Source organism: Spea bombifrons, chromosome 4 (genome assembly GCF_027358695.1).
Source record: "Spea bombifrons isolate aSpeBom1 chromosome 4, aSpeBom1.2.pri, whole genome shotgun sequence".
NCBI lineage: Eukaryota > Metazoa > Chordata > Amphibia > Anura > Pelobatidae > Spea > Spea bombifrons.
This window is the reverse complement of record NC_071090.1, coordinates 67887227-67899273: the sequence shown is the minus strand read 5'-3', so window position 1 is coordinate 67899273 and position 12047 is coordinate 67887227. Positions and strand designations below refer to the sequence as shown.

The window sequence follows — 12047 nt, the reverse complement described above, 5'->3', positions numbered from 1 at the left end:
TAGTGGAGATCAGCACCAAGTGACAGTAGAGTTGAAATTGTGCCGAGATGTCCTTCCTGTAACATTAATTAAAACATGGGCAGCGAGTTAAAAAAAAAATGCTTTACCATCATAATTAATAATCATTATGTCACTGTTCAGCTAAGGCCATCTGCTGATGGGAGCAGGGAAAGCATAGGATTTTATTGGAAATCAGGATATGTTTATTTCATACCTTATTATGAAACCCATTACCAAACGTCAAGTTTTATTGACAGATTTAAATAAGTACTTTGGGTGAAGGCACAGGGAACTGAGGCTGATTTTTTTTTGGGGGGTGTTAAGCTAAATAAATTACACCCTTATTGGTTACACAATTATTGTGCCTAAAAGGGCAAACTTAGAACACGGTAGTGAGAATAATGTCATAGTAGCTTTTAAATACTATACTAGTACAAAAGACCATCCTAATGCCATTACCATATGGTTATATCTTTTCAGTAGCTTGAATGCTTCTCTAAAACCCTCCCACATCATGTAGTGATCACAAATAAGTAGAATTTTCACCTATGGTATTAAAATTGTTTCCGGGATCATCAAGTGGCTGTTGGATTTAAAGTGCCAGGGCCACCCCATCATTCCAGATCCAGCCCTGAATAAAACCCCTAAGGGACATTCACTGGACTGAGCGTCTCGTCTTTATCTCGGGATAACTTATGAAAGTTGGAGATGCTTGTCAAATAAAATAATTGACTCCCAAAGCTTTCAAAAATAACTTGCAAACACCAAAAGGAACAATATCGTGAATAACCATGTAACATACTAGACCTTTGCGGCATAATGAAGCGCGCTAAGTTGGGCTGAAGTTGCTTTCTCGTTTATGTTGACACCGAGATCAGACACGAGGTACCGGATAGATTGATCCTGTCCAGTTACTGCAGCCAGATGCAAAGCCTGGGCACCAATTTTATCCACGGCTGTGTGGGAAACCTATGGAATAAAGACTATTAGACATTAACCATTTAAAATAGACATGTTTACCCTAAAGGGGGTCACCCACATAAATAAATGTTATAACTGGCTCTGAAAACATAGTACCCTTAACAGAACACAATGGAGGATTACACAAAATGAATGTGGTCTTTTATTATAAAATATTATATTACCAATACAATTACAAAAATTATGAAATTTGTATGAAGTCTTTAACACGAGGTTTATAGACTCAATAGAGTTAATGTAAGATTTTGATCTCTCGGCAGAAGTCTAAATCTTTACGTCTGGGCTGCTCATTACATTTAAAACTACCTAAGCTCCCCCCTCACCCCATGGAGTCCAGCCATGCTGTTGCCATCATGAATCTGGGGGCCCGGTGAGGCGAGGTGCCCAGGGGGGGGTCACGTAACGTGCGTTACATGACTCACAGCCCCCCCCCGCAGGAAAGCACAGGTTGACAGATTCACATTGGCAGCCCTGCCAAACCCTGGGGGCCAGAAAGTGGTTTCTAGTCGCCATGGTGACCTAGCGCCAAGGGTTTGTTGAGCCCTGTCTTCCTGAGGGAAATAGCTCAGGGGAGCAGCAGAATCAGCCTATGCATCTATCATATACATTTCACAGAAACTAAAGTACTTCTCTTGTGTCAACTGATTACGAACTGCATAGCCTCCTCACTATTGGGTTCACTAGTACAGCGCTAAACTAGCACATACAAGTAACGTACCCTTTTCCGGTCCCTGAGAAGCTGAGCAACGCGAACATGGCCGTTCTGCACAGCATCCATGAAGGGAGTCACTCCACAGCTGTCCTTACAATCCGGCTCGTAGCCACACCTGAAAAGAGGAGAAACTAAGATGTTTGAGGTTCGTATTATCCAACCACTGTACTTGAGGCCCCTTGAAGTGGCATTCGTATACTTATTCTATTACAAATAGTCTTTTCCAGGTGCTCCCACATCAATGTATACTCTGGCCAGCATTGTTTCCAAAAAATGCACTGAGGAAGTGCACACAAGAAGCCACAAAGGCATAGAGAAGGTGGCAGTGGGCTTATTACTTAAAAACAGTTACAAGCGATAAAGGCAACGGGAGCCCATTACTGCGTGTCGCTCTGCCCGTTACATACAGACTGCGTGTCTCCACCAAGCTTGTTTAGAAGGAGCACATTATCACCTATACATGAACCTTACCTCTCTAGCAACACTTCCACCGCCTTGAAGCACCCATGCATCGCTGATATATAGAAGGTAACATAAAACAATCATTACTTCACAGAACACTCGCTAGTCTATATATTACAAAAGTTAAAACACTGACAAAGTACAGCACAAGTTGTGGAAGAGGAGATTTCAATGTGTGTTTATAACATTAGACAAGTGCATCATACATAAGGATGCTCAGCCCATAGGGGCATGGAAAGTACTTTCTGAAAAACCTTTTTGGGGTAAAGTGAATAACTTTAATACCTGCTGTGTGTAAAGGAGTTCTCTTAATCTTGCTCTCTGTGTTCCATACGTCTGGACAGATGTCTAGGAGGTAACAGATAATGGCTGGGTCTCCCTCTCGCGAAGCTATGTGGAAGCAGTTCCACCCATCCTTGTTCTTCAGCCTTGGATTGGCTCCATGTACAATCAGATCTTTAATCACATCTAGATTTTTTCTAGTGCAGGCCATCATGAGAGGAGTCCTGCAATCAAGCAACTCTATCATGCCAACGCACACTCCACATATAACAAACTTACTTCTTCCAGTCTCAGCTAATCCAGAAATATTGTACGAAGGACATCGAAGAACAGCCAAATGACTAAAGTTAAAATGGCAATTGATATCTCAGGATCAGGAAATATGCGTTGTCTTATGACTAATTTTAATCATGATATATAACAGCTTTAACCCATTAAATTTTCCAGTGAATACATTAAACACTACACTTACCAGTTCCATTATGGGTATTTAAATTTTTTTTAAAAAAAATAGCTAATTATGTTTTTAGCAGATGCTACCATTGTGCCTTTTCAAAGATCCAGACACCATTTTTCTAAGGTAAATCAGTAAATTTATTCTGTATGACTATGGCACATCACTAATATTTGTTGCCTCTGAATTGAGGTGAATAAGAAAGCCAGAGGGCAGGAAAGAGTCTGTTTAGTAAGACAAAAGAGAATTTCCACAATGAGTTATTTAAAAGGTAGTAGTCATTGTAGTCAAGGCTATTAACATCCGAAAATGTAGCCATGAAACATTTTACAGCTTGTGTTTTTTGTTTGTCAACCAGTGTATGCAAATGTTCTGTGGTCATTTTGTTTAAATGTTCACCTAATGGAAGTTGAAACGTGGCAGAGCAAATATTGTGCAATCAATGTCCTGTCCTGAAGCTCCCTCCCCAAGCACGCCACTGGAAAGGCAAAAAGGCACTCCGGCCGTCTTATACAATTTAATTGAATATCAATCCCACCCAGCTCATGTATTTGTTCTCTTTCCAACATGAACTCTTGGCTCGCAAGAGATGTGTTGAACACTTGCCAGCGCGCACAAGTGCTATACTCGCCCACTGCCGGCTAAAGATCTGGTTTACAAGAGAGTTCCAGGGTGTCTAATGAGACTCCTATACACGTGTGACATAAGCATTCCCACTGATTGGTAATTGTAGCAGCATGCTGGGACAGTCAATAGCACGTTTATTTCCCCAGCATGTATTTTGTAAGCGTTGAGTTATTTTTAAGGAATTTTGCCTTAGAAGTCTACATCTCTTGCTGGAAAGATAGCCAGCTAAACAGGCTAATGTGGGAAACAGTGCCACCTGCCCTCCAGATCTGAAAAAATTACTCCAGATCAACAGGCGAAGTCCAGAAAAGTCAAGCTGCTTTAGGAGCCGAGGCTACATGGGAGCTGTGCAGCTGTGCTAAGACAGGCTTCGTTTCATTCAGGACATTTTCTACGCTGGCTTAATGATTAAACAAAGCAAAGTAAAGAGATAGAGATGGAAGACACGTGTAATAGTTTTCATTCATTCTTTAAAGGAATATTTAGCCATCATGCATAGATCACCAGCCTGGTACGCCCTCTGTCACAACTGCCAGATAACTCCAGCATAGTGTCCTGGCTGTAGGAGCAGAGGATGTTCCAGCATAGTGTTGTGGCTCCTAGAAAAGACAGAATATGCTCCAGCATAGCGTTCTGGCTGTACACATCTCAGGTGCAGAGGATGCTCCAGCATAGTGTTCTGGCTGTAGGAATCTCAGGAGCAGAGGATGCTCCAGCATAGTGTTCTGGCTGTAGGAATCTCAGGAGCAGAGGATGCTCCAGCATAGTGTTCTGGCTGTAGGCATCTCAGGAGCAGAGGATGCTCCAGCATAGTGTTCTGGCTGTAGGCATCTCAGGAGCAGAGGATGCTCCAGCATAGCGTTCTGGCTGTACACATCTCAGGTGCAGAGGATGCTCCAGCATAGTGTTCTGGCTGTAGGAATCTCAGGAGCAGAGGATGTTCCAGCATAGTGTTCTGGCTGTAGGCATCTCAGGAGCAGAGGATGCTCCAGCATAGTGTTGTAGCTCACAGAAAATGCAGAGGATGCTCCAGCATAGCATTCTGGCTGTACACATCTCAGGTGCAGAGGATGCTCCAGCATAGTGTTCTGGCTGTAGGAATCTCAGGAGCAGAGGATGCTCCAGCATAGTGTTGTAGCTCACAGAAAATGCAGAGGATGCTCCAGCATAGTGTTCTGCTGAAGGCATCTCAGGAGCAGAGGATGCTCCAGCATAGTGTTGTAGCTCACAGAAAATGCAGAGGATGCTCCAGCATAGTGTTCTGCTGAAGGCATCTCAGGAGCAGAGGATGCTCCAGCATAGTGTTCTGGCTGTAGGCATCTCAGGAGCAGAGGATGCTCCAGCATAGCGTTCTGGCTGTACACATCTCAGGTGCAGAGGATGCTCCAGCATAGTGTTCTGGCTGTAGGAATCTCAGGAGCAGAGGATGCTCCAGCATAGTGTTCTGGCTGTAGGAATCTCAGGAGCAGAGGATGCTCCAGCATAGTGTTCTGGCTGTAGGCATCTCAGGAGCAGAGGATGCTCCAGCATAGTGTTCTGGCTGTAGGCATCTCAGGAGCAGAGGATGCTCCAGCATAGCGTTCTGGCTGTACACATCTCAGGTGCAGAGGATGCTCCAGCATAGTGTTCTGGCTGTAGGAATCTCAGGAGCAGAGGATGTTCCAGCATAGTGTTCTGGCTGTAGGCATCTCAGGAGCAGAGGATGCTCCAGCATAGTGTTGTAGCTCACAGAAAATGCAGAGGATGCTCCAGCATAGCATTCTGGCTGTACACATCTCAGGTGCAGAGGATGCTCCAGCATAGTGTTCTGGCTGTAGGAATCTCAGGAGCAGAGGATGCTCCAGCATAGTGTTGTAGCTCACAGAAAATGCAGAGGATGCTCCAGCATAGTGTTCTGCTGAAGGCATCTCAGGAGCAGAGGATGCTCCAGCATAGTGTTGTAGCTCACAGAAAATGCAGAGGATGCTCCAGCATAGTGTTCTGCTGAAGGCATCTCAGGAGCAGAGGATGCTCCAGCATAGTGTTCTGGCTGTAGGCATCTCAGGAGCAGAGGATGCTCCAGCATAGCGTTCTGGCTGTACACATCTCAGGTGCAGAGGATGCTCCAGCATAGTGTTCTGGCTGTAGGAATCTCAGGAGCAGAGGATGTTCCAGCATAGTGTTCTGGCTGTAGGCATCTCAGGAGCAGAGGATGCTCCAGCATAGTGTTGTAGCTCACAGAAAATGCAGAGGATGCTCCAGCATAGCATTCTGGCTGTACACATCTCAGGTGCAGAGGATGCTCCAGCATAGTGTTCTGGCTGTAGGAATCTCAGGAGCAGAGGATGCTCCAGCATAGTGTTGTAGCTCACAGAAAATGCAGAGGATGCTCCAGCATAGTGTTCTGCTGAAGGCATCTCAGGAGCAGAGGATGCTCCAGCATAGTGTTGTAGCTCACAGAAAATGCAGAGGATGCTCCAGCATAGTGTTCTGCTGAAGGCATCTCAGGAGCAGAGGATGCTCCAGCATAGTGGTGTGGCTCACAGAAAGGACAGATGATGCTCCAGCATAGTATTCCAGCTGCCACTATGGCTGCAGGACACTCCAGCATAGAATTCTGGCTGCAAGAGATGGCAGAGTAGGTTCCACAATAGCATTCCAGCTGCCAGAATGACCAGGGGAAAGATTCTTGTAGCAATCTCTGCTCAAACACATTTTAGATAAATATAGCGATTGATTGATGTAACAGTAATGTACTCCATTTTAAAGGGTGTAAAATATTCTAACACATTTAACATCTATTCTAACCTTAAGAATATGATAAAGGACCATATGAAATTATTAGTATAGGCAATAGTCAAAGATATGTAATCATTGGGCATAAATAAATGATAATTAAGATATATTAATATGTTTCAATGGTAGGTTTCAAGGTTTCCTTGACCTTAAATATGGAATGAAGGATTTGCTGAACATGCATTCTATAGATAGGATAGTAGCTTGCTAATGCATGGTATAGTTGTAACTCTAAAAGGGCATTACAATATACGTACAGCGACCACCTAAAGTAGGGTTTCGACATGTAAAGATCTTAGTGAGCATGTTTACCCAATTAGGTGAAGAACAGCCAAATGACTAAAGTTAAAATGGCAATTGATATCTCAGGATCAGGAAATATGCGTTGTCTTATGACTAATTTTAATCATGATATATAACAGCTTTAACCCATTAAATTTTCCAGTGAATACATTAAACACTACACTTACCAGTTCCATTATGGGTATTTAAATTTTTTTTAAAAAAAATAGCTAATTATGTTTTTAGCAGATGCTACCATTGTGCCTTTTCAAAGATCCAGACACCATTTTTCTAAGGTAAATCAGTAAATTTATTCTGTATGACTATGGCACATCACTAATATTTGTTGCCTCTGAATTGAGGTGAATAAGAAAGCCAGAGGGCAGGAAAGAGTCTGTTTAGTAAGACAAAAGAGAATTTCCACAATGAGTTATTTAAAAGGTAGTAGTCATTGTAGTCAAGGCTATTAACATCCGAAAATGTAGCCATGAAACATTTTACAGCTTGTGTTTTTTGTTTGTCAACCAGTGTATGCAAATGTTCTGTGGTCATTTTGTTTAAATGTTCACCTAATGGAAGTTGAAACGTGGCAGAGCAAATATTGTGCAATCAATGTCCTGTCCTGAAGCTCCCTCCCCAAGCACGCCACTGGAAAGGCAAAAAGGCACTCCGGCCGTCTTATACAATTTAATTGAATATCAATCCCACCCAGCTCATGTATTTGTTCTCTTTCCAACATGAACTCTTGGCTCGCAAGAGATGTGTTGAACACTTGCCAGCGCGCACAAGTGCTATACTCGCCCACTGCCGGCTAAAGATCTGGTTTACAAGAGAGTTCCAGGGTGTCTAATGAGACTCCTATACACGTGTGACATAAGCATTCCCACTGATTGGTAATTGTAGCAGCATGCTGGGACAGTCAATAGCACGTTTATTTCCCCAGCATGTATTTTGTAAGCGTTGAGTTATTTTTAAGGAATTTTGCCTTAGAAGTCTACATCTCTTGCTGGAAAGATAGCCAGCTAAACAGGCTAATGTGGGAAACAGTGCCACCTGCCCTCCAGATCTGAAAAAATTACTCCAGATCAACAGGCGAAGTCCAGAAAAGTCAAGCTGCTTTAGGAGCCGAGGCTACATGGGAGCTGTGCAGCTGTGCTAAGACAGGCTTCGTTTCATTCAGGACATTTTCTACGCTGGCTTAATGATTAAACAAAGCAAAGTAAAGAGATAGAGATGGAAGACACGTGTAATAGTTTTCATTCATTCTTTAAAGGAATATTTAGCCATCATGCATAGATCACCAGCCTGGTACGCCCTCTGTCACAACTGCCAGATAACTCCAGCATAGTGTCCTGGCTGTAGGAGCAGAGGATGTTCCAGCATAGTGTTGTGGCTCCTAGAAAAGACAGAATATGCTCCAGCATAGCGTTCTGGCTGTACACATCTCAGGTGCAGAGGATGCTCCAGCATAGTGTTCTGGCTGTAGGAATCTCAGGAGCAGAGGATGCTCCAGCATAGTGTTCTGGCTGTAGGCATCTCAGGAGCAGAGGATGCTCCAGCATAGTGTTCTGGCTGTAGGCATCTCAGGAGCAGAGGATGCTCCAGCATAGTGTTCTGGCTGTAGGCATCTCAGGAGCAGAGGATGCTCCAGCATAGTGTTCTGGCTGTAGGCATCTCAGGAGCAGAGGATGCTCCAGCATAGTGTTCTGGCTGTAGGCATCTCAGGAGCAGAGGATGCTCCAGCATAGCGTTCTGGCTGTACACATCTCAGGTGCAGAGGATGCTCCAGCATAGTGTTCTGGCTGTAGGAATCTCAGGAGCAGAGGATGCTCCAGCATAGTGTTCTGGCTGTAGGCATCTCAGGAGCAGAGGATGCTCCAGCATAGTGTTGTAGCTCACAGAAAATGCAGAGGATGCTCCAGCATAGCGTTCTGGCTGTACACATCTCAGGTGCAGAGGATGCTCCAGCATAGTGTTCTGGATGTAGGAATCTCAGGAGCAGAGGATGCTCCAGCATAGTGTTCTGGCTGTAGGCATCTCAGGAGCAGAGGATGCTCCAGCATAGTGTTGTAGCTCACAGAAAATGCAGAGGATGCTCCAGCATAGTGTTCTGCTGAAGGCATCTCAGGAGCAGAGGATGCTCCAGCATAGTGTTGTAGCTCACAGAAAATGCAGAGGATGCTCCAGCATAGTGTTCTGCTGAAGGCATCTCAGGAGCAGAGGATGCTCCAGCATAGTGGTGTGGCTCACAGAAAGGACAGATGATGCTCCAGCATAGTATTCCAGCTGCCACTATGGCTGCAGGACACTCCAGCATAGAATTCTGGCTGCAAGAGATGGCAGAGTAGGTTCCACAATAGCATTCCAGCTGCCAGAATGACCAGGGGAAAGATTCTTGTAGCAATCTCTGCTCAAACACATTTTAGATAAATATAGCGATTGATTGATGTAACAGTAATGTACTCCATTTTAAAGGGTGTAAAATATTCTAACACATTTAACATCTATTCTAACCTTAAGAATATGATAAAGGACCATATGAAATTATTAGTATAGGCAATAGTCAAAGATATGTAATCATTGGGCATAAATAAATGATAATTAAGATATATTAATATGTTTCAATGGTAGGTTTTAAGGTTTCCTTGACCTTAAATATGGAATGAAGGATTTGCTGAACATGCATTCTATAGATAGGATAGTAGCTTGCTAATGCATGGTATAGTTGTAACTCTAAAAGGACATTACAATATACGTACAGCGACCACCTAAAGTAGGGTTTCGACATGTAAAGATCTTAGTGAGCATGTTTACCCAATTAGGTGAAGACCAATACACTGACATCACTATCCAATCCACATATAAGCTAGGCATTTGTAAGACATGGAGAGGCATGGGAAGAGAGGTCGAGAGAAGATGTATTTGCCATCCACGGACTCTTCACGTCCCAACACTCCCTCCCTCCATCCTCAGGAATGCATAGGACAGATGTCATGAACTAAATTCCTCTTGAAGGTTTTGTAAGACTTGTTTCGTATTTTTGTTACCTACTTTTTATATTCGTCTATTTTTGTTCGTATTAAATGTTTCACCTTTGTTTGCATCTAAGTGACTCTGCCTATTTTTGACGCACATACATATTTATGCGTTGTTCCTGATACGAAGTTTGTGTTTGGCCCTATATATTTTCTTACAAAGGGATACTCCAGCCATTAGATGCACTTTAATACATTATATCTGAATGTATCGCTTTAACTTTTCACAATGTCCTGTTTTCATTGTTCAGGGGGACACTAGAGTATCTCTTTAAATAAATAAAGTATGAAAAAATTATAAACCAGCATCTTCTATCTCAATTTCATTTACTTTTGTAAAGAATCACAGCAATGTGATGTTTGAACAGCGAGTCACCAACATGAGTTCCCACAATGGAAAACTAGTGGTCTGGAAGTTTAATGAAAAAAATAATTTTTTTTTTTTTTTTATTCAACGTGTAAACTGCATTATTCTATACAGCAGTGTTGAATATTCAAAGAAAAATATTTTATTTCCTTGTTAATGACACAATCTTTGATTTTTTATTATTAATTTTTTTCATTGTAAAGATAAATGTCAATTTTACACAGTCAAGATTAAATGTAATACAAAACATATAATAGGTTAAAAAATTTAATTTCAACTATTGTGACCTTTTTACAAAAAAGTGACTACTACTCTGCTCTAAATAAAACCTGTCTATATATATATATATATATATATATATATATATATATATATATATATATATATATACACACACATATATAATATGACTGCAGATGTGAGTGTCCTGTTCTTACCAATCAGCTTTTTTCAAGCAGTCCACCTCTGCCCCCTTACTGAGAAGATATAACAAACACTGGTGGTGACCCATGGATGCAGCTTCATGGAGAGGCCTCTTGTAATCATTGTTCAGGACTTCAATATCCATGCCCATAACCTCCACCAAATAAGTTAAGATGTCGAGGTGTCCGTGTCTGGCAGCATAATGAAGCAAAGTATCCCCAGACCTGCCAAAGTGCTTTATGGACAGATCCCCGAGTGATCGAGCTTCTTTCCGCAGCTCCTCCTGGAAAAGCCCACATTTGCCTTCTTGAATTAATTTCAGGATGTGTTTTTGCTGCTCTTCACCAGACATAGTTTTTTAATGTGCGTAGCCGGAAAAGCACAATGTACTAATACGTCGCTAACTATTAACTGCCCTTTCGAACAGTGTTCTCTCTGACGATTCTACATTCCCCATCAAAACAACACGTGCACTGGTACCCGGCAGTACACACGTCCTTAGTGGACCATCATGCGCATACCCTGGGGTGTTCTGGAGCGTTAGGCGAGAAGAAGCTGGTATACGAGCGCCATGTCTCCGGGAAGGAACATACTCGTCCCTTAGACTATACCAGCAAACAGCGGGCGTGGCTTAATTATGCCTTTTCCAATCTGCTATGACAAATATTATCTAGTAGGTGGGCGTTACTGTATGCCAAAACGAGGCGTGAAACGCAGCTTGGTTGTGGTATAGCGTAGCGCCTCAGTTGGTTGATAAGTGGTGCTTGGGAAATGTGTGGATGTTTATGATAGTTTCTTATATGGTTACCTTATCGTATGCATTTATGTAGGTATAGCATTAGACCGGATCCACAAGGAAGTGGCTCGTCAGACAGCAATGTTATAGCCAGTTGGAGTGATATTTGGAAGTCTGCTGTTTATATTCTATTTGGGGGTAGGTGGATATTCATTAACCATATAATAAAAAAAAACGGATTGCAACTTCTAAATAAAAACACAACACATAGAATTTAGATAAACAGGGCGTGGTCTTTTGTTTAGTTTACATATAACATTAACCCCTTCGTGACAATGGCTGTTATGACGGTGATCGTGTTTGTAATTTTCTACTTTCCCGTTTACTGAACCCACACAAGCTTTATATAGTTTTTTTGGGGGGGACATGTACAGCTTTATTTAGATGTCATTATTTTGATCTTATCATCTAATGTACTATTAAAAATATACAAAATAAGTTGAAAAATACCCGATATTTTCATGTTTTTTTGCAAGTTATAGGGCATTTATAAAACCATTTTTCTCAAAACTGGTAATTCTGCCCCATGTCCTATTTGGTGCACCTACGTGCAGCCAGGTGATGTATTTGGTATCCTGGTATCTGGGAACGTAAATAGTTTGCAATAACATTTCGTTATAAGCATGTAAAACCAAGAAATTAAAGAAGTCATAGTAAAGGGAAAAACCCAATACGCCTTTAATGACACCGGTACATATAAAACGGGACGGGTGGGACAAAGTCCAAAGCGACGTTAACAATGCAATCTTTGGTCTTTTGACTCTATAAGGCGTACACAAAAGTAACGCTGCGTTTGATTGGGGGAATGAAGAATAATTTGGGAGTTTTGATTGGCTGTTGCTTTGCACGGA

General features: G+C 42.2%; 1 protein-coding gene across 2 annotated transcripts in view; it reads right to left on the bottom strand.

Moving 5' to 3' along the window:
• Positions 1 to 10972, bottom strand: part of ANKRD16 (ankyrin repeat domain 16) — a 12173-nt gene extending 1201 nt beyond the window's left edge. Inside the window, exons 1-6 of one of the 2 annotated variants that reach the window (XM_053462997.1) lie at positions 10922 to 10972; positions 2441 to 2661; positions 2165 to 2207; positions 1700 to 1808; positions 808 to 969; positions 1 to 56 (exon numbers count right to left, since the gene is read on the bottom strand). The exon at positions 1 to 56 is cut by the window's left edge and continues 23 nt beyond it. In XM_053462997.1, the coding sequence (XP_053318972.1) occupies positions 1 to 56; positions 808 to 969; positions 1700 to 1808; positions 2165 to 2207; positions 2441 to 2651 (581 nt within the window). In that variant the 5' untranslated portion in view covers positions 2652 to 2661; positions 10922 to 10972. Of the gene's footprint in view, positions 57 to 807; positions 970 to 1699; positions 1809 to 2164; positions 2208 to 2440; positions 2662 to 10414; positions 10864 to 10921 lie in introns of those variants that run through there. The other variant, XM_053462996.1, reaches the window with a different exon arrangement.
• Positions 10973 to 12047: the final 1075 nt, after the last annotated feature.